A 24,067-nucleotide genomic window follows, 5' to 3' on the forward strand; every position below is an offset into this window, starting at 1 on the left:
CCCCTACCCATCCTGGGCCCAGCACACCAGCCAATCGGCGCTCGGGGGCGGGCCTCGCATGGGCTTCTCAGAAGGCTCAACCCCAAAACCCCACCCCTCGCAGGTTCTGACGCGCACGCTAGACAGATTCGTAAACAGGTTTATTAAGCTGGTCCTGACCCCTGCCTACGGTGAAGGTCTGTCGCAACGCAAGGCCAGAGCATGGTGTCGACCCGACGGTCACCGCAGCGGCCCATCGGATGGGCCTAGCCGCGCTCGCAAATGACCTCCACAACACTGGGCTCCATGGGCACAGGGTCCGGACAGCGTAGGGCAGCCGAGGCCACCACTTCATCGAGCAGTAGGTGCACAAGCTCCTCATCCGCCACAAAGCGCCACAAATAGAGCTGCAGGAAGTGGCAGTCCACCTGCACCTGCTGCAGCCCGAAGCGCCCAAAGGTGCGCAGCCTTACACATTCCAGCAGCGTCTTCAGACTGATCTTAATGATGCCCGTCAACACTGACACCTGGAGGCAGGGACAAAGGAAGGCACCTGAGTAACTAGGTGTTAAGAGGAGGAGCATCCAACTGCTGAGCAGGGGCCAGGGTGACAGAAGGTCCCAGGCAGAAAGTCCCAGGGACATTGTTAGCACCATCATCTGAAGGGGAGGGGACAAGTAGGATCCGGCAGTCAGAGGCAGAGATGGGGCCAGTAGGAAAGCCATTTATGAAATGAGGGAAAAAATAGATCCCTGAGCTTGGTCTGGGGTTGGGCAAAGACCAAGGTGTGACCACGAATCCCTAAGGACCCAGAACTACTGTGGAGACAAAGGCAGAGACCTCGAGGCCAGCATCCAGGCTGGGGCCATGAAGTGATGTGGTAGTACTCTGAACTACCTAGAAACAGTCCTAGAAATAGAGACTGGAGGATCAAGGTCACTCCCAGATGGGCACAGACAGGGTCCTCGGGCTTCCTGGGCTGGTGCAGAGCTGCTCCAGCCAGGCTTCCCTGGGACTTCAGACCTTGTTGAACTCCACAGGGCTGAACACATCGATCCGTTCAGAGAAGAGCTTCTGGATGTTGCTCAGGAGGTTGGTGTCCATTGGAGCACTGCATGAGGAATCAGACATGGAGTCAAGAGTCCGCCCCACACACCGTTCTCCGTCCTCTTTTTTGTACTTCCCTGAAGCATCCCTACCAGCCAGACCTGGGTGTGTAGCTGGGTGCATAGCGGCCCTGCTGCCGAGAGCTGCTGTACACTGAGAAAGTCCTCTTGCTGGAGTCGCTGCTCTGGGCCTTGCGAACACCCTCTTCATACAGGAGCCCCACCTGGGGGTGAAAGAGATACCACAAGGAGTCCAGGTGCCCTGGAGCCTCAGCAGAGGATGCCCCATTGCCTACTCACTTGTTTCAAGAATCACAGGGTAAATGTCACCATTTACAGAATCAGTGGAATGGGGCAAAGCAGGACTTAAGAGTCAGTGTGGGACCCAATCTTCAGCATTAGCCCTGCCCCAACTTCCTGGGTGACCCTAGCCCTCTGCTTCCCTGTAGGTGAAATGGGGCTGAGGAATAAGACATGGCTACAGGCATTGCTGGCCCCCTTTGTCTCGATCCTGGCAGTGTTGTTCCTCATGCCCCCAGCCTGCCAGGGATATGGCAGCCAGCCTGGGGCAGCACCTGCACGTCGATAGCCGTGGTGTCCTCCACAACCCGCTTCATGACAGCACGCACGTTCCGGGGCTCCAGGGTACTCAGCCAGTCCCGCGTCTCGACGCTTTTGCGTAGCATCTGTGATATGACCAGGCCCTGCACCTTCACATAGTGGGTCAGCAGTCGCCGTGCTGTCTCCCTGGCCTCTGCACACAGTGTACTGACAGGTGTCACTGGAGACTGGTCCTGAGCCAGAGAGGCAGAGGACAGAGGCAGTGGGTACTAGGGACAGTTCAGGGGTCACTGCCAGTCAAGAGTTAGGCACAGCCAACACAGGGTGGAGGTTGGGCCTGGCCACAAGGGACTGCCCAGTCTCCTGTGTTTCCAGAACCACCACCCTCTCTCTTCCCATGGGCCAAAAGTTAACCTGCACCAGAAACTGCTCGTCCGTGAGAGTGAGGATGTAGGAGATGGTGGCTGTCTCATAGTCCAGGCAGAGGCGGGAAAGCAGCAGGAGCAGGGCAGGGGGCGTGGCCCCTCCCTTCTCTCCTGGGCTGTCGCAGAAACTCTGAGCAGTCTGGCACATGGAGCGGATGAAGCCCACGATGAGACCCTCTCGGACACCCTGGCTGCAGAACTCACCCTATGAGAAAGAAGGACCCAGATAGACTTCCATTCTTCTAGGCCGGGGCTGTTCCACCCTCTACCCTGGCCCCTCTCTGAGGGACAATTTCATCCTGCACCTCAAGTGCCCAGGAGCAGCTTCTCTCTGTGGTGTGTGTGTGTGTGTGTGTGTGTGTGTGTGTGTGTGGCAATGGCAGAACTAGGCACCCTGGCACTCTCCTCTGCTGTAGCTTAGCTCCAGGTGCTGAGTCGTCCCCACCCTGGAGAAGGGGGCAGGGCATCTAGAGTGCCCCCTAGGGGCAAGGACTGTATGAGCCATGGTAACTAGTCCCCAGCTCCCCAATCACCTGTGAATGTGTACTAGTAAAAGGGCACTGGAGAGCCAATTAGCAGAAGGAATAACTAAAGGCCCCTGGGCAGGCCGTACCCGGAAGTAGGGCTTGTTGGAGAAGGACACCTCCTTGGCAGTGAAGAGGTGCACAGCCGCCAGAGAGGCCTTGATGTGGCTCAAGATGGAGCTGGCCACATTGGCCAGCAAGTCAGCGAGGCTGGGGCCTTCCTTCCCAGCCAGGCGAGGAGCAGCAAGCGCCTGTCGTACATCGGTCAAGCAGCCCAGGAAGGCTGCCCGCAGGCTCTGTAGATGATGGCCCAGGCGCTCGCGGGCCACTCGCTCCACTATCTCAGTGGCAGCCTCAGCGAGCCCTGCAGCAGCCAGCAGGGCCCCAGGAGCCCGCAGGCGCCGGTGGAAGCGATCCAGCGCCCGCACCAGCAGCGAGTTGTCACCACCACCCTGCTCCTGGGCCAGTCGCCGCTCCACCAGTGCGAAGTATCGGCCACCCAGCTCCCGGGCGAAGGCTGCCAGCTTCTCGGCACCCGCGGGGCCCTGGGCCGCAAACAGCTCCTGAAAGGCTGCCGCCACCTGGCAGAGGCCGCCCACGAAGCCACTGCCACCACGGTCAGTGAACTCTAACACATCAGGCGCAGGAGGAGAGGGCCCCAGCTCAGCCTCCAGGCTGCTCAGCTCCTCTTCAAGTCTCCCGCGCGCATGCGCCAGGAACTCCTCGCACAGCTCCTCAGCGGGCTCGCCCAGGGCCAGCAACAGCTCCACGCACTCGGCCTGCTCCGGGGCGCCCGAGCCACCCTCCCTGCAGGGAGGGAATGGCAGTGAGAGGCAGGTCTAGGGCGGCTGGCAGGGTGGGCAGGAGTCAGGGGAGGCACTAGGCAGGGTCACAGCCCGCGAGGGCCCAGGAGGTGTGCACTCCGCGCTGGCCGGTGGGCAGGGGCTAGGGCCAGGGACCGCACCTGAAGCGCTGCCGCAGCTGCTGAGCCAGGCGGGCCGTGATGACCTGACAGTCGTCCTGGATGGCACGGAAGGAGGGCAGGTGCTGGTACTGCTGCAGCACGGCCCGAGCGCGGCCCTGGTAGCGCACCGCCTGCCCGTAGGCGCCCAGCTCCACGCATTTGGTGAGGCGCGAGGGCAGCTCGAAGAGGAACTGCAGCTTCCGCAGCAGCGCATGTACCCCTGGGGGGCCAGGAGGGCATGTTAGCTCCGCAGCAGAGGGCTGCCTGCTGCAGGACCTGCTCGGGATGGAGCCCACCTGCCAGCTTGGTGATGCGCTCGTGGCGGTCCTGTAGTGTGGCGCTGATGCGCGCACTGAAGTCGGTGATCACCGCCATGTTGGTGGCCAGCCGGTCCATCTCGTCCTCCATCTTCCGGAAATCGTTCTTCATCTTCCGGATGGTGTCTGGCAGAGCAAGGGCCCAGAAGAGGGAAAAGGAGATGACCTGGGGGCGGGCGGGTGCAGCCCCCAGCTTGCGATCTGGATCTAAGGCTCTCGCACACACTCATGATTCACACTCACAGCACAAATTGGGGGTCATTATGTTAGTGCACCGCCATTTGCACACACGTACCTACTCTGTACCCTTGACTCTCTGCCTTCAGAAAGTGTCTAGATCTCAAGGAGAACTCAAGACAAGCACTGGTTGAAGTGGCATTAGAACATAGCTCTGCAAAGGCAGGGACCTGTCTGCTCGCTCCCAGCGGCTTCCTCTATGCCCGTGTGGGAGAAATAAGAAATAGTTGTTCCCTCCGTTCTCCTCCTTCCTAGGCTGCCCGCCCCCCAACCCTTTCACTCATCTTCTGGAACATGGTCTATTTTATTATTTGAAGGGTCCTTTCCATTTTGCCTGAAAGAAACCTGCCTAAGGAAGCTGCACCTTTTACATCTAAGCCACCTCAGGGCCTGGCCCCTTAATGCTTCTAGATCGTTTCTACCCCACCTCTCTTCAGAACCGCACTGCATTTAAGACCATGTGTAATACTCACCCTTGGTGCTACCCACTGCCACTCTCTCAGTTCCGGATCAGTTTCCCCTCTGGATTCCCTCCTGTTACCTCTTGGTGGACATTGGTGACAAGGACAAGCCCCTGAACACTGACTGTTCACTGACCTCCTCAACCACCTCTTCCTCCCTCTGCCTCATCTGGTCCACACCTCCTTGCCATCACCAGGAACTGCCTCTCCAAAAATCTCAGCTATAATTCTACCACCAACCTGTCCACCCACCAGACAATCCTGTGGTCTCCCTGGAGCCTTGGACACGAGGACCCTGGCACTTGATCACTATTCATAGTGCCCCTCTGACCACCTGAATCCTCCATCGGCATCAGTGTTTGCCAGCCCCTGGCCTCTCTTGCCCCCTCCTTCCATGACTAGTGCAGGTTAAGCCCAACCAGTCACTTATGTAATCTTGTAACCTGAACAGGCAAGAGGGGTCACAAAATCACCCGAACTGTTCTCCCTTGAAATGGCATCACCTCACGTCACAAAGTAGCACTCCAGACTGCCCCGCCATCCTCCCAAGTCAGAGTCGGTCTGCTTTACCATTTTCCAAAATAATATTTTCTCTTCAGTTCTCAAGCCTCCAATGCCCTCTCTCCTTCTCTCCCTCGCCCTACTGGGGATTGAACTCAGGGATACTTCTGCCACTGAGCCACATTCCCCAGTTCTTTTTTTTTATTTTGAGACAGGGTTTTGTTCAGTTGCTTAGGGCCTTGCTAAGTTGCTGCAGCTGGCCTTGAACTTGCCATCCTCCTGCCTCAGCCTCCAGAGGTGTGTGCCACTGCACCCAGCTTATGCTCGGTAACTCTCTACCGGAGACCCTGCTTCATACCTCATGGAGAAAACAAAGCAAACATCAGCTCCCTTCAAATCTGCAGAATGAACAGCCACATGTGCACAGACCGTGCCCTCTGCTCTCCCACCCTGAGCATCTTATGCAGTCTCTTGGCTGCAGCTGTGTGACTGAAGCAGCACTGCCCAGGTTCTGACCACAGCCCTGCCTAAGGACCACCTCACATCAGCGTGGATACACGAGCACCTCGTGTCCAAAACAAAACTCATGCTTCTTAAACCTGCCTCTCCACTGTTCCATCTTGGCTCCTGGCTCTTTCTCATTCCTGTCTTTCCTTCACCTCACATTCGCTCCATCAGCAAGTCAACTGAAGTTGCAATATATGTAAAAGATAACATAATGAAAACACTGAATTAATAAGGACTGTATTCTAAGGATGAAACTGGTAATTTGCTACAAAATAGAATTTACCAAAATGGTTTCCAGAGAAGTTGCTAAGGAAAGGCGTCCCTACCCTCCATATGTAGGACCCAGTCCCAGAGGACACGGTGAGTGCTGCTCATTCTAGCACTCCAGCAGAAAAGAAGCTTCCACCTGAACTTGGTAGGACCAACACTGATATGAAAACACAAAAGAGTACAGAAAAAATGAAAACACATTTGTCTTTCTTATGAATGGAGATGCAGAGAGGAATTAAATAGAGATGTGGATGTGGGGGTAAATTAGCAAACGGAATTCAGCAGCTTATTAAAAGAATAACTGATAAAAGATGCTCAAACAGTTTTTGCTTTTGTTCTTGTTTTGTTTTTGTTTTTTTTTTTTTTTTTTGGTACCAGGGATTGAACTCAGGGGCACTCGACCACTGAGCCACATCCCCAGCCCTAATTTGTATTTATTTAGCGACAGGGTCTCACTGAGTTGCTTAGTGCAACTTTGCTGAGGCTGGCTTTGAACTCTCAATCCTCCTGCCTCAGCCTCCCAAGCCTCTGGGATTACAGGCATGTGCCACTGCTGCCCTTTTAATTTTTGAGATAGGGTTTCATGAAGCTGCCCAGGCTAACTTAGAACTTACAATCCTCCCGCCTCAGCCTCCTGGAAGGCTGGGGTTACAGCTATGTGCCACCACACCAGGCTGTTCTTTTTATATTCTGAGTACTGCACCTTTATTAGATATACGCTTTGTAAATATTTTCGTCCATTTTTGGGTTGTCCTTTTATTTTTTTCAATAGTGTCATCTGAAACAAGTTAATTTTGAGAAGTTCAATATCTCTTTTTTTTCCCTTGGTTATTTGTGCTTTTGGTATCATATTTAAGAAAACATTGCATAATCCAAGGTCATGAAAACTTACACTTTTCTTCTAAGAGTTTTACATTGTTAGCTCTTATATTAAGGTCTATGATCCATGCTGAATTAATTTTTATCTGTGATGTGGGATAGGGATCCAACTTCATTCTTTTGCATGTGGGCATTTGCTGCGCCAGCATCATGTGTTGAAAAAAAACCTATTCTTCACATTGAATGATCTTGGCACCTTTGTTAAAAATCCATTGATCAAAGATGCATTTGTTTCTGGACTCAACTCTATTCAATTGATCTAGATGGCTATCCTATGCCAGTATTTTATCATCTTAATTAGATTTAAGTAAGTTTTGAAACTGGTAAATGTGAGTCTGCAAATTTTGTTCTTCTGCAAGACCATTTGGGCTATCTTGGGTCCCTCACATTTCCTTATTAATTTTCATAATCCTCTTGCCCATTTCTCTCTTTCCAGGCTGGATTCAAACTCCTGGGTCCTTCAGCCTCCTGCATAGCCAGGACTTTGGGAGCACACAATCCCACTCAGCCTCTCCTCTTCTTTTTCAGGGTAGTTTTATTACTGAGTACAGGATTCTTGGTTGGCATTTGTCTTCCTTCCAGTACTTCGTAACGTCATTCCACTGCCTTCCGACTTCCATGGCTTCTAAGAAATCAGCTGTTGATCTCTGGTTTTGTTTTTTGCAGAGCTGGGGACTGATTTCAGGCCTCAGGCCTCACCACTGAACTACATCGCCATGACGTTGGCGATGATCCCTCCTGCAAGAGGGAGTGCTTCTCCCTTGACACACTTACTAATTTCTCTGTCTTGACTATAATGTGTCCAGGTGTCAACCTTGTAACATTTATTCTACTTGTAGTTTGTTTCTTGGACACACAGATAAATGTTTTTCATCAAAAATTTTGGCCATTATTTCTTCATATGTTCTTTCTCTCCTCTCTCCTCTCCGTCTGACACTTCCGTGTACATGTGGGCACACCAGATCGTGTCCCACCGATCTCTGAGGTTCTACTCAATTTTCTCATCTTTACTTTTTATTCTTTTCTTTAAAGAATTTTTGAAGACAGAAACTGCACTTTTAAAAAACTTTTTTAAAAATATTTTTTAGTTGGAAATGGACCTTTATTTGTTTTTCTGCAGTGCTGAGAATCGAACCCAGTGCCTTGCATGTGCTAGGCAAGTGCTCTGCCACTGAGCCCCAGCCCCAGTCCTTCTTTTTATTCTTCATGTTGGATAATCTCAGTTGACATATATTCAAGTTTGCTGATTCTTCTGCTTGTTCAAATCTGCTGTTGAGCCTTTTTTTTTTTTTTTTTTTTTTTTTTTTTTTGGGTGCTGGGGATCGAACCCAGGGCCTTGTGCTTACAATAAGGCAAGTGCTCTACCGACGGAGCTATCTCCCCAGCCCTGCTGAGCCATTTTAATACAAAATTTTCATTATAGTTATTATACTACATCATTTCTACTTGGTTCTTTTTTACGTTTATTATTTTTTTATATTCTATGTTTGGTGAAACATTATTTTCATATTTTCCTTTAGTTCTTTTAAAAATTTATTTATTTATTTATTGGTACCAGGGATGAACCCAGGGGTACTTTACACTGAGCCACATCCCCAGCCCTTTTTATTTTTTATTTTGAGACAGGTTCTCACCAAGTTGCTAAGGCTGGCCTTTAACTTTTGATCCTCCTGCCTCAGCCTCCCAAGTTGCTGGGAATAGAGGCATGCATCAGCTCACTCTTCCTTTACATTTGCCTTAGGTCTTTTTTTTTTTTTTTTTTTTTTTTTGTGGTGCTGGGGATTGAACCCAGGGCCTTGTGCTTGCAAGGCAGGCACTCTACCAACTGAGTCATATCCCCAGCTCCGTTAGCTCTTTGAATATACTTAAAACAACAGATTTAAGTCTATGTAGTAAATCCAGTGTTTTGACTTCATCGGAGACAGTTTTTATTATTGTTTTTACTGCAATGGGCCATATTTTCTTGTCTCTGCATGTCTCATAAATTTTTGTTGAAAATGAGACATTTAAAATAATATGACAACTCAGTGAATCAGATTTCCCTCCCTCCTCAGGGTTCACTGTTGCTGCTTGTTGTAGTTGCTGTTTTTGTTTAGTGATTTTTCTGAGTTACTAACCTGATATAATTAGTTTCTGAGTAAGTTCCACAAAGTCTGTGTTCTTTGTTGTGTATGGTCACTGATATCTTCACTTGGTTGGCTTAATGGTCAGCTAATAATTAGACTAAAAATTCCTTAAATGCCTGGAGCCCATAACTCTCCCTGGTTGTGTGTGTATGTGTTGGCACCTTAAACATGCAGCCAGCCAGGTGGCCTTGGCCTCTACTTCCTGCTAGTACAGAGACTCCAGATAAGCCACAGGGGAGCATAGGGCACCCTGAGGCCCTTCCTGAGCACACGTACAGCCCAGCAAATGCATGGCCTTCCTGAGATATGGACATCTAATTTCGGAGCTTTTCCTTTTAGATTTTTTGGTTAGACTATTAGCTAACCCAACTAGTATCCATGAACTTAGGCAATCATACCACTTATCTATAATTGTTTTGTTTTTTTAATTGTAGATGGACATAATACCTTTATTTATTAATTTATTTTCACGCAGTGCTGAGGCTGAAACCAGTGCCTTGCAAATGCTAGGTGAGCACTCTGCACCAAGTCCCAATCCCAGCCCCTCTATAACTGTTTTGACAAGCTCCCCCTTGAGAGGCCTTTGGCACTAAGCAACCTCTAAGTCAAGTCAAATAATGATAGACCTACAGAGTGAAGTCTTTCAAGGAACCCCCAGATAGTCAGGACCAGGAACAATTTTAGTCCCAGCACTTGGGAGGTGAGTGAGGCAGAAGCAGCACTTGAGTTCCTGAGCTGAAGACCAGCCTGGGGAATGCAGTGAGACCCCCATCTTGAAAAGAAGAAAGAAAAAGAAGAAACCACCAGACAGATCAGATAAGGACAATTCATTGAGTATGTGGTCTGGAAAGGGTTCCATCTCTGTTGTGTTCCGTCCAGGACCAAAACTATGGGCTATTATTTTTCAAGGCTATAGCTCAGTCGGAGAGCAAGCAGTGGGGCCAAGGCAAGTTAAAATGTCACAGGGCTGGGTGAGTGGTGCACGCCTGTATTCCCAGTGGCTCAGGAGGCTGAGGCAGGAGGATCGCAAGTTCAAAACCAGCCTCAGCAACATAGGGAGGCCCTAAGTAACTAAGTGAGACCCCGTCTCTAAATAAAATATGAAAAAGGGCTGGGGAGATAGCTCAGTGGTTAAGTGCCCTGGGTTCAATCCCCAGTACTGGGGGTGGGGGGAAAGTCATAGCATTCACTATTCTTACCAAGATTCAGCCATTTTTCTTATTTCCTAGATTATTGCAAACCTTGGTTAATTTCTACAGTTCTAAAGAAGTTGTTTCAGGCTATTGTGGCAATTTTCATTGCTTTCATGGAGGACAGAGATATCAAATGCATTTACTCCAGCATTTTTGCTCATGTCACTCCAGAATCTCGCCACCTGCTTGTGTAAACGAGGTCGTGCTGGAACATAGCCACACTGGTTCTTCCACACACCACCCACGGAAGCTGTAGGTGACGGTGGTGGAGCTGAATAGATACAACAGACCAGATGGCCAAGAAAGCCACATACTGTGGTCCTTTTCAGAAAAGGTTTGCCACCCCTCCTCCAGTCAAGCGCAGCTCCCTCCACCGCCAAACCTGCTGTCCCCAGTGCACTGGAGGACTTCCCAGGGCCTTCATCTAGGCTGTTCCCTCGGCTGGAGTCATCCTGCCCTGACATCCTCCTGGGGGATCCACTCGCCTCAACTGTCCCCATCTCAGGAAGGCCTTTCTCGACCACCATTTCTAAACCTGTCTACTCTAATAAATTGTCCTGTTTTGTTTTCTTAACGTCTTCATTTCCCACCCGCCTCTCTGGAATGCACGTTCTGTGAGAGCTCGGGATCACCTTGTTTGCTGCTACATCCACTTACGCTGAAACCAGAGGCGATCTTTACATTCAAAGCTCCTGGGTTGTCAATGTTGCCCCAGTGCCTGTCAGTTGCCCATCCCCGTCACCCTGGCGCAGGTTCCCAGGGTTTCTAGCCTGGACTACAGCTATGGCTGCACTCCTGCCTCCTCTCCATCTACTCCTCCCAGTGCAGCTGGAGGGATTTTTTTTTTTTTGGCGGGGGGGGGGGGGGGGACGACCAAGGATTGAACCCAGGGGCCCTCCACCACTGAGCCACATCCCCAGCCCTATTTTGTCTTTTATTTAGAGTCAGGGTCTCACTGAGTTGCTCAACACCTTGCTTTTTGCTGAGGCTGGCTTTGAACTCGCCATCCTCCTGCCTCAGCCTCCCGAGCGGCTGGGACTACAGGCCTAAGCATGCAACACCCCACCCATCTTGGAGGGATCTTTTCAGATCACAACTCTGACCACATGACGCTCTGTCTAAACACATTGCCTCAGCACTCTGTGGATAAAGGGGAAAACCCCTGGTATGTTCTGGAAGGCCTCTAGTTCAGCTCTACACCTACCACCTGCCTGGCCCTGCCCACATTCTTCTTCCCCTTCTGCTGCAGGAGGTAAGCACTGGCCCGCCCGTCCTCCCCTTGGCAGTGCTAGGGACCTGCTGCCCCGGAGCTACACCCAGCTCGTGCTTGGCCACGGGCAGCCCTTCCACCGGCACTGCTCCAGTGGCTCCAAGCTCTCCCCCTGCACACCCCTGCCGAGTTCACAAGGACTCCATGCTGCCCTGCTCTCCTGGGTGCTTGATCACGTTTGTCAGTTCCACCATTTCTGGGAATGTTTTCTTCACTCAGCTTCCAAGACAGTCATGCTTCTGGCTGTTCAAACCTCTCCAACTGCTCACTTCCTCCATCCGCCTTTATTTTTTGAGACAGTCTCGCTAAGTTGCTGAGACTGGCCTCAAACTTGCAATCCTCCTGCCTCAGCCTCCCAAGTTGCTGGAATTATAGGAATGTGCCATCATGCCCAACTCTATAGTCCTTTTTTTTTTTTTCCGTACTGTGGATTGAACTTAGGTGTGCTTCACCACTGAGCCACATCCCCAGATCGTTTAAATTTTTATTTTGAAACAGGGTCTCACTAAGTTACTGAGACTGGCCTTGAACCTGTGATCATCTGCCTCAATGTTCCAAGCTGAGATTAAAGGTGTGTGTGTCAATGTGTCTGGCTCTAGTCCCCTTTTTTTTTTAATGTTTGGTTTGGAACTTTATTTTGTTCATTTATTCATATGCTGTGCTGAGAAATGAACCCAGTGTCTCACACAAGCTAGGCAAGCGCTCTACCACTGAGCTATGATCCCAGCCCTATTTTTAATAAAGTGGACAGAAGGGCCCTTTTAAGACATAAGCCAGATCAACAGTTCTTCCACTCTTCCATCTCACTGTAAAAAGCAGGCTCCTTAAAAACACCCAAGTTCTTCTGTAACCTGATCCCTACCAACCCTCTAGCCCACTAAGCTCACCACACTCCACTGCTGCACTTGGATGCTCCAGATGTGCTTTCTCTTTCAGGCCTGTCTCTCCTGCCCCAGTGCCCCCTCCCCTGGCTGGCTCTATTTCTCAAAGCCCTGCTCAAAGGTCACACCTCAGAGTGGCCTTCTCATACTGACCCTCACTAAAGGAGGACCTCCAACATACTTTTTCCTCTTACTCAATTTTTTCTTGAAGCACTTACTACCACCTTTACCTCTGTGTTTACTTATTGTCTCTCTTTTCAACTAGAATATGGGCTCCAAAAGGCAGGAGCTTTGTCAGGTTGGTTCACTGACAAAGCAACTTGGGAGGCTGAGGCAGGAGGATTGCAAGTTTGAGGCCAGTCTCTGAACCCCAATGTGCAAAATAAATTTTAAAAAACCTTAAAAAAGGCATTTAGTGTATATTTCCTGAATGAATATAAGACTTCATTGTGTTTATAAATTAACACACCTAATATTCCTAATTCTACTCCGATTTTTTTCCCCTTCTTCTTAGGAAAAAAAAAAAAGTTTAAATAAGCCAAACCATTGCTATTAAGCAAGAGCTAAGGGTCAAAATATTGTGCATATTCTAATAAGTGTAAAAATGTAATGTTTATGAAATGCCTGAGAAATTTCTCAGTACATAAATTATTTTCTTGTGGGTTTTTTTTTTTTTTTATGCTGGCATTAGTAAACAGAGAGGTGCCTATTCATTGATGGACCTGCTTCAAATCAGATTAAAAAAAAACAAAAAACCATGAGTATGTGTTATTACACCCAGCACTGTGACACTGGCAGGGTACCTATGGTACAACAATACCATATTGTGAGAACAACACCCACAGAGACTCCCAGAACATTCTAGACTGCAGTCAAACCCTTGGGATCTTGTCTCCTGGACTTAAGTATGTGAGGGTCCAAAATTATTACCCAAGTCTGAGGCACAGCTCCTCAAAACAGGACAGAAGGTAGTGAGGATGATAGCTGAACACACTCTAGTGCTAGAGAATAAAGAAGCCTTTATGTGATCTTCTGTCTCTAATGTCATCAGTTTTCTCTCTTTGCTTAATTAGGGAAAGAGGAAGGAGAGTAAGAAGTAAGGAACAGAAGAACAAGGCCATCCACCTTGAAGCAGGTCTGAAATAGAGACAAAAACTACCACTAATTAAAAGCAAACAAAAAATTCTACTGAGGCTTCCTTAGTGTTAGGAATTCTTTTAAATGCTTTATATAAATTCATTTTAAAATTTCATTTCATCATTTCTCCTCTTTGGTATTAAAACAACCCTCTTGAAGCCCCAGAGGGAGGGAGGCGATAGAGTACTAATGTCAGGGCAGGACTGGAAACTGGGTCTCCTCCCTCTAAACCCCTGATTCGCCCAGTACAGGAGGAATGAGAGATGCTAGACTCGTGTCCTCGCGGGGATCACCTGTGGCTGAGATGAACTTGTTGTAGTTTTCATAGACCAGGGTCTGCATGTCGCTGTCTAGAGCCCGGATCTGCCGCACCATGTCGGTCTCACTGTCCATCAGCTGAGCCAGGGGGCACTCTCTACGCAACTAGAGAAGTAGGGTGGTTAGTGTTCAGGTCAGAGGGCACTCATGTCTCCCAACCTGGGCCCCAAACGGTAGGATTTCCGTGCAAGAAAACCTGATCCCGCCCCTGCACGAATCCCAGGTATGGAGCCTACAAGTGGCATGCCTCAGAGATGACTTGTTAGACCCGGTTTGGGGTTTGTCAGCACTTGTAACCTTCAGGCTCAGCCTATGCGCAGCCCGGTGGTCAGGGCCTGGGCCACGCCCCCTACCCGGGCCCTACCGGAACCGCAGCCGGGGGACCTCAGACCCCAGCACCACCTGAGCCAGTCCCAACCTGCCCACGCTCTGGGGCTCCGGCCGAACCTCGACCCTGGCCAGGGGTCGTTCTCCTCTTATGACCCCCGCTCCCTTCACCCCCACGACAATGTCGGAGGCACGTTCTGGGGGTCGGAGACATCGGGAGCCTGGACCCCCGACTCCACACACACCTTGTCCAGATACACTTCCGGGTCGAAGTGTGCCCCATTGAGATCAGTCGGGTCCAGGGGGTCCAGCCCCGCGGAGCGGCCAGCCGCCTCCCCTTCCGAGAGTCCGTAGTAAAGCTTCAGCATTCCGTGCGCCTTCCGCCGCCGCTCCGAAGCCTCCGCCTCGGGCCCTTCCGGGGAGTCTCCAGGTCCAGATGCTGGGCCTGGCCCGGCGGCTGTCGCCGCCATCGCTCCAACTGCAGCCCACGGGCGTGAGGATGAAAAGGGAGAACGGAGCAGCACTTCCGGGGCCCATAAAGTTGTTGTTGAAACGAGGCAGTCCTTCAGGTGAAATGTCCCCCTGCAGCTCTAGGTCCTTCGAGAGTAGAGTTCCCTCACATCCGGTCCTCCCGAGTGACGACGGTTCCGGGAGAGCCCTGAGTTCCCCCAGTTTGGAACTGCCTTGGGTTGCTGCTCTCTCGGAAGAGGGCCAGGTCGTGGCTCCCCAATCCTTCATCCCTGCAGGAAAGAGGCACACGGAATATGTGCACAGATGGATTGGACAAGCGCTGAAATCTGTTTACCTAAATACTCCCTAGGGGACTGCGGGGATTAATGCCTGAACGGTAACCCACACGGTGCAGCTAGCGCAGTGTTTCTGGGACCCAGTCCTGTTATGCATCAGAACTGTTTAGAAGTACCTGTGACGCGTTAAAAAAAAAAAAAGAAAAAGAAAAAGAAAAAGAAAGAAAGAAAAGAAAAAGCCTTTTCCAAACATTCTTTTTAAAGTCCCCAAGAAGTTCTGGCGTGCACATTTGAGAACCTCTATTCCCTCATGCTTAGAACAGACCCTGCAGACCGTAAATGATTGAGGGGATGTGCGACTGGAGGGTTGGGTAAGGCATGAAGGATGATTCCCAGGTTTCTGCCTTGAAAAAGGGTGCAGCTAATGGCAGCAGAAGCACAGGAGTGGGGAATGACTTGAAGTTCTGAACATACTGAGTCAGAATGGAAGGAAAGAAAGACTCTTCATCAGCGTAGCCCTTGAAACATTACTTACCATGGGCTGGGAGTGGGGATGGAATGGAATGGAAAAAAACCTATTCATTTAATTATTCTTTGCCAGGGGTCCTGCAGACCAAATGCAGCACACCACCTGTTTTCATAGGTCCTATGAACTACAATGTTTTTACTTTTTTTTTTTTTTTTTTTTTTTTGTACCAGGGGATTGAACCCAGGGGCTCTTAACCACTGGGCCACATCCCGGCCCTTTTATTTATTTATTTATTTATTTATTTATTTATTTATTTATTTATTTATTTAATTTTGAGGCAGGGTCTTGCCAAGTTGCTTAGGGCCTCGCTGATTGCTGAGGCTGGCTTCGAACTTGTGATCCTCCTGCCTCAGCCCCCCAGAGTCACTGGAATTACAAGCATATGCCACCACACCCACTTGTTTTTTAAAAATTTTTTAAATGGTTGTTGGGCTGGGGATGTAGCTCCGTAGGTAGAGTGCTTGCCTTGCAAGCACTAAGGCCCTGGGTTCTAATCCTCAGCACCGCAAAAAAAAAAAAAAAAAAAAAATTAATGGTTGAAAAAAAATAACATTTCATAACTTTTGAAAATTACACAAAATTCATACTTAAGTGTCCATAAGTACAGTTTTACGGGAACACAGCCATGATCATTTGTTTATTATCTGTGACTTCTTTTGAGTTACAATAGCAGACTCAAACACTTGCCCCAGAGACCTTAGAGCCCACAAAACCTAAAACATTTACTATCTGATCTTTGACAGAAAAAAAAAGTTTGTTGACCTCTGAATCAATGGGATGTTCAGAGACTCTTTTAAAAAACACATTAAGCCAGGTGTGGTGGTGCACACCTGTAATCCCAGTGACTTGGGAGGCTGAGGCAGGAGGATTGTAAGTTTGAGGCCAGCTGCAGCAACTGAGTAAGGCCCTAAGCAACTCAGTGAGACCCTGTCTCAAGAGAAAACAAATAGGGCTGGAGATGTGGCTCAGTGGTTCCTGGGTTCAATTCCTGGTACTGAATTTTTTTTTTAAATTAAGCATAAATAAATACATTAGGTTTCAGCTTATGAAGCTATATCTATAATCTTATCAATAAAGAGTATAAATATTGAGCTCTGTCCCAGCACCCTGCTACACACAAGTTTAGATCTATTCCAAGAAGTTTATAAACTTTTTTTAAAAACTGCAGAATAATGTCAGGCAACACTACCCCAAAATTGGAAGAGTACAGCATTTGCTTTTGATGTCATAGTGGGGCACTATTTCACAAGCCCATCTGAGGATTATGCAATTACTCATGGGAATGTACACTTGTTTTTAGTATTTACTATGGAGTTCAGACTCTGAAGTGAAAACTAGATATTGCCCAGGAGAGATGGAAAATATGTATATCCAGTAGAAAAATAAAAGCTAATAACTTTTATTGTCCTGTAGGTCATGAACCAGTTTTGTATCTAACTCAGTAATCATATTTTGTTTTATTTTTTGGTGCTGGTGATTGAACCCCGACGCACTCTACTACTGAGCTAAATCCCCATCATATTTTAAAATTTTGAGATGGTCTAAGTTGCTGAAACTGGCCTCAGAACATGTGATCCTCCTGCCTCAGCCTCCCAAGTTGCTGGGATTACAGGTATGCACCACAGTACATGGCTCCAGTAATCATATTTTGACATTCCTCTTTAAATACCTGTCCACATCCAGGTCATCAAGGTGGATTACCATCTTAATAAGGAGGACTCCCCTAATTGATGAGTTCATAAAAGATCTTGGATACATATTCATCCTATGTTTAGATGTAATGTTTTTATCTCTTCGAAAATCATACTTTGTTAGTACATATGGTATAATTTATTTTTTTTTTTTTTGCGGTACTGGGGATTGAACCCCGGGTCTTGTGCTTGTGAGGCAAGCACTCTACCAACTGAGCTATCTCCCCAGCCTCATGGTATGATTTAAAAATTTTTTTTTCATCTTGCTGTGATGCCCAGGCTTGTCTTGAACTCGTGTTGAAGTGATCCTGCTGCTTCAGCCTTTTGAGTAGTTGGGACTGGAGGCATGTTAATTTTTTTTTTTTTAATTATGCATGACAGCTGAGCACGGTGGCACATTCCCATAATCCCAGTGACCTGGAAGGCTGAGTCAGGGATAGCAAGATCAAAGCTGGCCCCAGCAACTCAGTGAGGCCCTAAGCAATTTAGCAAGTCTCTGTCTAAAATTAAAAAATAAAAAGGGCTGAGCATGTGGCTCAGTGGTTAAGTGGTTCAATATTTGGTATCAGCAAATAAACGAAATCATGCATATATGTGTACATTTAGATGTACAAAGTTCCAAAAGGTGCTGCCTCTTCAAACTGAAGAGGTTACCTCTGTGGGATCAGGGTTCAGGAGGGAAATTGTTATCATCCTCTGTATGCCTGTAGATTATGCTAATCTTTTATAAGAACATATTCATACATTGTTTGGGCTCCTTCTAAAATAGCATTGAACTAGAAACTTCAAATTCCACTTATACTCAAATGAAAACTCATGTGCAATATCTGTCTGAACAATGGGACCATGGACATGTGTTGGGCCATCACCTTTTTACTATAGGACATAGGTTCATGTCCTATAGTAATTTCATTACTATAATGAAATGCCTGAAGCAGGCTACTTTATAAAAAGAGGTTTATTTTGGATGCTGGAAGTCCACACATGACAGAGCTTCTGGCAAGCCCCCTTCCCCTTGACTGCATCACATCATGTGTGTATCTGTCTGTGTGGTCTCTCCTCTTCAATGTAAAGCCATGAGAATTGTCAAAGGGGTTCTACCCTAATGACCTACCCCAAAGCCTCACCTCTGAACACCAAAATCTGCTAAAGCTTCTGCCCTTTTAATACCATAAATATGAGGTTTAGGGGATTAAACTCTTGCATAAGTTCAAGAGGGACAAACCATATATTCAAACTCTAGTGGGCTGGGGGTGTGGCACTTGTTTATCATGCTTAAGGTCCTGGGCTTCCTCCCCAGCATTGCAAAAAGCAAAATGACAGAGCCACATGGTTAGGGAGGGGGTCTGAGGAACTGCTGTGATTGATGACAGATGGGAGCGGGGAGCAAGCGTGATGATGGCTGTGGGTCTAGTCCTACTGCTGGAGGTGGGAGACCTCAGGTCTTGGCCTGATCTAGAGCCTAACTTCCTGGGCAGGCAGCTGGGCGGGCGACAGCAGGCTGGCGTGGCCGGACGCCGGTGCCCTCTCCTGCTTCAGTCCCTGGGAGGTTTTGTGCCCTGACACCATTTCCTGCTCTTTCTCTGGTTTGTTCTGTGGCAGCCCTGGAGTTCTCCCCTCACCTGCATGGAGGAATTGGCTCTTCTGCGCTCGTCTGCCCCTGCTGTCACAGCCTCAAGAAGGATGGGATCTGTGTTTCAGAACAGACTCAGTGTGGCTCAATGGCTGCGCAAGTCTGAGGAAAAAGACCCCTGTGACTCAGATTGGAGAACAAAGGAGGACTGATGTGGCCAGTCCCGGCACTCCCCTGGGACTCCGGAACGCAGAGGTGCTGGGCGTGAAGACGCTCTGAGCATCTGAAGACGGGGAAGCTGGCCGGCATGGGAGCTGAGGAACAGGAGGGAAGGTGGAGAGCCAGCTGCTCCGAGCTACACCTGGGAGGGCTTGGGGAGGTCCCTGGACAGCAACAGAGGACATGTCGTCCCTTCTCTTCCCTTAGTTCCACCCCAGCAGGGAGTGGGGCAAACACTTGGAACTGGGATCCAGCCTGGCACCCTCACCTCGGATGCTTTCCAGCCACCCCAGGGTCCTATTCTCATCTGCCTAAGACTTGCCGTGGACCTGGGACGTGCCCTTCAACTTGACCGTCCCAGTCACTCGTCTGTGGAACGTGCTCGCACTGTGGGGATGCACACAGCAGTCAGGGTGGAACCACGGTGGGTGCTGACCCTGCTGCCCTGCACCTTGTGCCCACTCCTCCCAACTCAGAGCAACCCCAGCCATCCAGGAAGCGCTCTTGTGTTTGCTGGAAGCAGCCTGTGTTCTAGAATCCTGTCCCCTTCAGTGTCCTTCTGGTTCTGGAATCCCACTGCCATTCCATGTGGAGAGCCTGAGGTCCTCAGGATTCTGCCGCTCTTCTCGGGGTGCTGCTGTCAGGCTCTCACGTCGGACTTGAGTCCACACAGCGGCCAGGATGCGGTGGCGCGACCGCATAGCTGTGTTCTTCTTTCCGCCAGGCTTGATGCTCACCATGACCGCACTGATGCTCTTCTTTATACACCTGGCCGTCTTTGCCAACGACGTGCATAACTTCTGCATCACCCACCACTACGACCACATGAGCTTCCAATACACGATCGTCCTGATGGTAGGCCTGGGGTAGGGGCTCGGGGCTGAGGGGCTGAGGGAGACCTGCTGATGTGTAAGGGGACCACTCTCCCACTGGATGGGCCTACAGTTCTCCCAGGTGATCAGCATCTGCTGGGCTGCCATGGGGTCACTCTACGCGGAGATGACAGATGACAAGTTTCTGCGGTGCTTTGCCCTGACCATCCTGAGTGAGTGGGAGGAGGTGTGCTAAGAGGAGGGGGTGCTTCGGAACCCTAAGATGTGACAAGGAGAGGGCAGGGGTGTGGGGCTGATGAGGGCTCTCTCTTCTGCCAGTGCTCAATGAAGCCATGTTCTTCAACCGCCTGTCCCTGGAGTTTCTGGCCATCCAATACCGGGAAGAGAACCACTGAGGCCTGGGGACTAGGGATGGGGCTGAGGAGGGAGAAGGAAAAGGCTACTTTGGGTGTTTTAATAAAGTCTGCTGTTTATTTGCACCTGTCAGCTCCTTCAAGGGGTGAGGGTGGGAAGCTGGAAACCCAGGGGGAAGTAGGTTAAGATCAATGCTTGACCTACAGGACTCCCGGCCCAGCCTGTAGCCACTCCGGTGGCCTTGGCTTTGGGTCAGGGAGCTCAGTGTCTCAGGCTTGAGGAAGAGGAGCAGAAAAGAGACCCCTGGCCTCCCTGCCTTCCCTCCTCAGGATCCCAGGTCCTAGACTGGCCCAGCCACAAGCAAGGGCTCAGGAGGGACCCACACGGATATGAGGGTTCATGAGTGGGTCGAGATTGGGATCGCTGTCAGCCGCAGCCCGGCCCAGGCGAGACATGAGGGCGAGGAGGGCCAGGAAACCCAGAAGCCCCAACAGTAGCAGCAGCCCTGCCCGCTGGAGCAGGGTCAGCGGCCGCTTACGAGACCCAGCCCGGCTCCTGGGGGGAATGAGGGGAGAGTCAGGTCAGGCCCTTGGTCCCTGGCGGCCCCCATGGCACAGAGAAGAGCCTTGGTCACCATTCTTGAGCCTTGGTTTCCTCATCTGTGCCACAGGGATGATCGCCCCTGTACCTGCCACCAAATGGAGTCACTGTGCAGCTCACAGCAGCTGAGGCGCACGACTATGTTCTGGAAACTGGGGTGTCGGGCATGGGGGAGAGTTAAAAGATTGGGTGCTGCTGGAGCAAGAAGGGGCCACAAAGAACCCAAGTCCAGACCTCCTAAGAGGCAAGGACAGCCCCAGGGAGGGGCACACCAAGGTAGCTGCTGTCCAGCTGAGGCCTCTCTGCACAGCCCCTGCACTAGAGACCACCACTGCCCAGAACGAGCCCCTTTGTCATCCATCTCTTCCTCTCCCGGCTTACTTCTCTCCTCCCTTCCTGTCATCCTGCCCCAACCAACCCCATGTACCTGAGCAACTGGGCCAGCCAGCCCAGGGCTGGTCGGCGGCGATACTTGTCATCGTCACAATCCCCATGGAGGCCAGGTACCCGGTCATCATCCCGTGTGTCGTACACCTTCCTTGGGGCTGCAGGGATGAAGCCACCAGCATCAACAGGCTCAGGGAAACCGGCCCTGTACAAGAGGGTCTCCTACCCTTCCCAGCCTGACAGAGCACCTTAGAAGTGTGGGGAGGCCATGTCTGTGCTTGGGGTGTGAAGTGCCACTTTGGGGGAGGCTCTGGGTTCCTAAGTTCCCTCCACCCACACTACCCATGCCCTTTCTGTCCTCTGGCTGGGACAATCCTGTGGCTCACCATGAGTCAAGGGCTCAGTACTGCCCATGTGGATGACTGTATGCTGCTCAGGTCGGCTGGGAGAGGCAGGGGGCCGGGGGGCCTGGCTGTAGAAGGCTGGGGCAGCGGAAGCACTGTCTATGTCCTCCTGTCCGGGGGCACTGGTGGCTGTGGGTAGGGAGAGAGCTGTCAGTAATGCAGGGAGGCAAAGGCCCAAAAGAAGGTGAAGGCCACCACTTACCATTAAAGCTGGACCAGTCAGAGAAGTCGGAGGAATTGAGGGGCTCCGGCTCTGGGCTCATCACCTCATCAATCTGTAGGAAGGAATTTGGGTCACCAGCCTGCCCAGTGCTGTCCCCACCCTCCCATATGGCTAAGGTAAGGCTCAGGGCAAACAAATGGTAAGACAAAGAAACTCACCAGAGGGAGGCCCAGTCCTGCCCGGGCCCAGTTGACTGTGGCTAGCTTCTCTCTCAGTGCAGAGGCCACAGGGCCAGCCAGGTTGGTTGGAGGGAAGATGGGGCCATTGCAGCTGGGGCACTGATAGCCAGCAGGTGCTGTGTTTCGGGGTAGCTGGGCGGCACGTTCATTGAGGCAGGCCCAGTGGAAGAGATCTGAGGGCCCATGAAGTAAGGGAGGAGAGACACAGGAACAAGACTCTTTGGGTTCTTAGCCCAGCAAGAGCCCCCAGCCCACTGCAGGGATGAATGGATACCTTTATGTATGACTAAAGCCTCTCTTTCCCCTCCTCTCTCCGGGTCCATTTGGCCTTCTTTGGCCTTCTTGGATACCACCCACTAAGTCAAGGCAGATGCTACAAAACTGCCTGGCCCACAAAGAGGTGGGATGGGTGGGAAGAAAATGCCACCTACCCTTTCAAGGAGTCCCTTCCGGGCCTGCACTCATCATACCCCTTGAGCTAACAGTGAATCAAGAATAGTTGCAACAAGGATTCCTAAATACACACATAGGCACATGGATGCACATACACATCTATGGACACAAATATGCCTGTGCTTATGAACTTGTAACACCAACACAAGTGCCATTCCTTACATGTACACTAGCTCCTGCATGCTCATGTGGTTGTTAACACTCAAGTCCCTCAGCCATGTGTTCTCCTTGTATGTCCACAACCCACCTGTGATCATCCACAAGTACTAATGAACATCCATGCAAAGACAATGTACATTAAAGTCTCGCAAGCTACACACACTGTCACATTGAGAAACACACAAACACAACTATCCTTTTGGCATCAGCTCCTTCAAAAATTGAAGCTGAGGCTCTTACACCAGACCAAAGTCATAACACATATGACTGCTGGCTCCCTCTAGCTAACTTTAATGTGGGAAACTCTTCCTCTGTTTAGTAACAGATCCAAAATATCTGCAAGTTCCATGCTGGTGTGGCTACAGACTGCCACCCCCATAAGTTTGACGGGCTCTTGCACAACATTCCAAGACTGGTAGGGCAGGAAGCAGGAGCTTCAGAATTAGGAAAAGACATAGGGGCCTAGAAAGGGAAAATGACTTGCCTGAGCTTACACAGCAGGGAAGTAACCTAAAAGGACAGGAATCTGGGGCTCTGGCCTCCCAGGTTTGGGTAATTCATTGTATTCTTTCTGGAGGAGGGCATGTAAACCAGTTACCAAGATGGATTCTGGGGCTACCCTGATCCCTCCAGGATGACCAGGCCTCACCATAGCAAACGAGGCGGGTTGTCTCCCGGCTGGCCAAGGGTGTGCTGCACAGGCGGCAATTGGGATTGTAGTCACTATCTTGGAGCCACTGCAGGTAGGACTGGACGATGCACTGGATGGAGTGGGAAAGAGAAGTCACAGTTGGAGCCTGGGCACCAAGACCAACCACTCCAAAGTCCAGCTGCCTCTTTTCTCTCACCACAGAGACACATCCTTATGTTTGTTCAACTAGTAAACATTTATTGAGAGCCTACTGTGTGCCTGACTCTCTTAGGGGATGGGGCTATAGGAGTGAGCACAATAAACCAAGTCCTTGCCCTTATGGAGCTTACATTCTGGAGCCATATTCCTCAAGGGTCTGGAGGAAGCCAATATCCACAGCCCACCCAGAGACCTGCTCAGGCGCTGCTCTCAATACCCCACCTTGGCGTGATTGGCTACCAAGCAGTGCTCGCAGACGTTGACTCGGTGTTCGAAGCAGAACAGGTTGGTCACCTTCCTCTTGGGGCACTTGCAAAGTCCCATGACCGACCCTGGGGAAGAAGCCAGGTCGTACTAAGCCGCCACCTGGTTCTCACCAGCCGGGTCCGTTTCCACTCAACTCCGCCGACACATCTCGCATCCACACAAACCCAAATTCCCCATCTGGCTGGTGTCGGTCACGCCCCCTACATAAGTCCCGCCTCCAGCGACCCCTCATTCTTTCTGTAGCCCGCCCCCAGTCAGGCCTCTCCATCGGCTAACCCCTGATACCAGTGGCCCCGCCCCCAAAGTCCCTTTGGGCCCCACCCCTTACTAGCCCCGCCCCTCTCTTTACAGACCCCCCCACTCTCGATGTTACTGATCCGCCGCGGCACCGGTCTCGACGTGAGCGAGCGGTGATTCGAGGCGCGGAAGGACCGGGACTGCGCTCTTCGTAGCTCCCGCTCTGCCCTCTTCAGCGCCAGCCGCTCCGATTATCCCTCCGCTGCCACGTCTCTTCCGGGTGCGGCGCGCGCTGATGACGACACCGAGCCACCGGCCACACCCCTGCAGAGGCAAAAAGTGAAGGCGGGCGAAGAAGGCGGAAATCCGAGCGTAGCGGC

The 24,067-nt window shown here is 50.5% G+C and overlaps 3 protein-coding genes across 6 annotated transcripts; 1 reads left to right on the top strand and 2 right to left on the bottom strand.

Moving 5' to 3' along the window:
- Positions 1–123: 123 nt before the first annotated feature.
- On the bottom strand, positions 124–14,559 carry Vps51 (VPS51 subunit of GARP complex). Its single transcript, XM_047519443.1, has 10 exons — positions 14,229–14,559; positions 13,632–13,761; positions 3,856–4,002; positions 3,560–3,779; positions 2,685–3,402; positions 2,061–2,276; positions 1,661–1,879; positions 1,188–1,309; positions 1,003–1,090; positions 124–506 (listed from the first exon to the last, which is right to left on the bottom strand). Exons 1-10 carry the CDS (start codon positions 14,451–14,453, stop codon positions 246–248), a joined length of 2,346 nt encoding a protein of 781 aa, XP_047375399.1. The 5' UTR covers positions 14,454–14,559; the 3' UTR covers positions 124–245.
- Positions 14,560–18,329: 3,770 nt separating this feature from the next.
- Tmem262 (transmembrane protein 262) lies at positions 18,330–20,047 on the top strand. The gene is made up of 3 exons (XM_047519501.1): positions 18,330–19,596; positions 19,687–19,786; positions 19,893–20,047. Exons 1-3 carry the CDS (start codon positions 19,423–19,425, stop codon positions 19,967–19,969), a joined length of 351 nt encoding a protein of 116 aa, XP_047375457.1. The 5' UTR covers positions 18,330–19,422; the 3' UTR covers positions 19,970–20,047.
- Positions 20,024–23,968, bottom strand: Zfpl1 (zinc finger protein like 1). Of its 4 annotated transcripts, none has more exons than XM_047519498.1 (8): positions 23,824–23,968; positions 23,406–23,515; positions 22,983–23,094; positions 21,701–21,894; positions 21,522–21,594; positions 21,302–21,448; positions 20,956–21,073; positions 20,024–20,483 (listed from the first exon to the last, which is right to left on the bottom strand). In XM_047519498.1, exons 2-8 carry the CDS (start codon positions 23,505–23,507, stop codon positions 20,297–20,299), a joined length of 933 nt encoding a protein of 310 aa, XP_047375454.1. In that variant the 5' UTR covers positions 23,508–23,515; positions 23,824–23,968; the 3' UTR covers positions 20,024–20,296. The 4 variants fall into 4 exon arrangements, with proteins under 4 accessions (XP_047375454.1, XP_047375453.1, XP_047375455.1 ...); XM_047519497.1 differs by having other exon boundaries at positions 23,804–23,968; XM_047519499.1 differs by having other exon boundaries at positions 23,840–23,959.
- Between the last annotated feature and the right edge of the window lie 99 nt (positions 23,969–24,067).

Source organism: Sciurus carolinensis, chromosome 11 (genome assembly GCF_902686445.1).
Source record: "Sciurus carolinensis chromosome 11, mSciCar1.2, whole genome shotgun sequence".
NCBI lineage: Eukaryota > Metazoa > Chordata > Mammalia > Rodentia > Sciuridae > Sciurus > Sciurus carolinensis.

Coding starts and splice junctions, on each gene's coding strand:
- Zfpl1 (XM_047519498.1), bottom strand. CDS start 23,507: ATGGGACTTTGCAAGTGCCCCAAGAGGAAGGTGACCAACCTGTTCTGC. Junction 23,095..23,405: donor TGGTAGCCAATCACGCCAAG/GTGGGGTATTGA, acceptor CACTCCATCCAG/TGCATCGTCCAGTCCTACCT. Junction 21,595..21,700: donor CAGGACTGGGCCTCCCTCTG/GTGAGTTTCTTT, acceptor TCCTTCCTACAG/ATTGATGAGGTGATGAGCCC.
- Tmem262 (XM_047519501.1), top strand. CDS start 19,423: ATGCGGTGGCGCGACCGCATAGCTGTGTTCTTCTTTCCGCCAGGCTTG. Junction 19,597..19,686: donor AATACACGATCGTCCTGATG/GTAGGCCTGGGG, acceptor ATGGGCCTACAG/TTCTCCCAGGTGATCAGCAT. Junction 19,787..19,892: donor CTTTGCCCTGACCATCCTGA/GTGAGTGGGAGG, acceptor CTCTTCTGCCAG/TGCTCAATGAAGCCATGTTC.
- Vps51 (XM_047519443.1), bottom strand. CDS start 14,453: ATGGCGGCGACAGCCGCCGGGCCAGGCCCAGCATCTGGACCTGGAGAC. Junction 3,403..3,559: donor CAGCTGCGGCAGCGCTTCAG/GTGCGGTCCCTG, acceptor CCCTCCCTGCAG/GGAGGGTGGCTCGGGCGCCC. Junction 1,091..1,187: donor GCACCCAGCTACACACCCAG/GTCTGGCTGGTA, acceptor TTCCTCATGCAG/TGCTCCAATGGACACCAACC.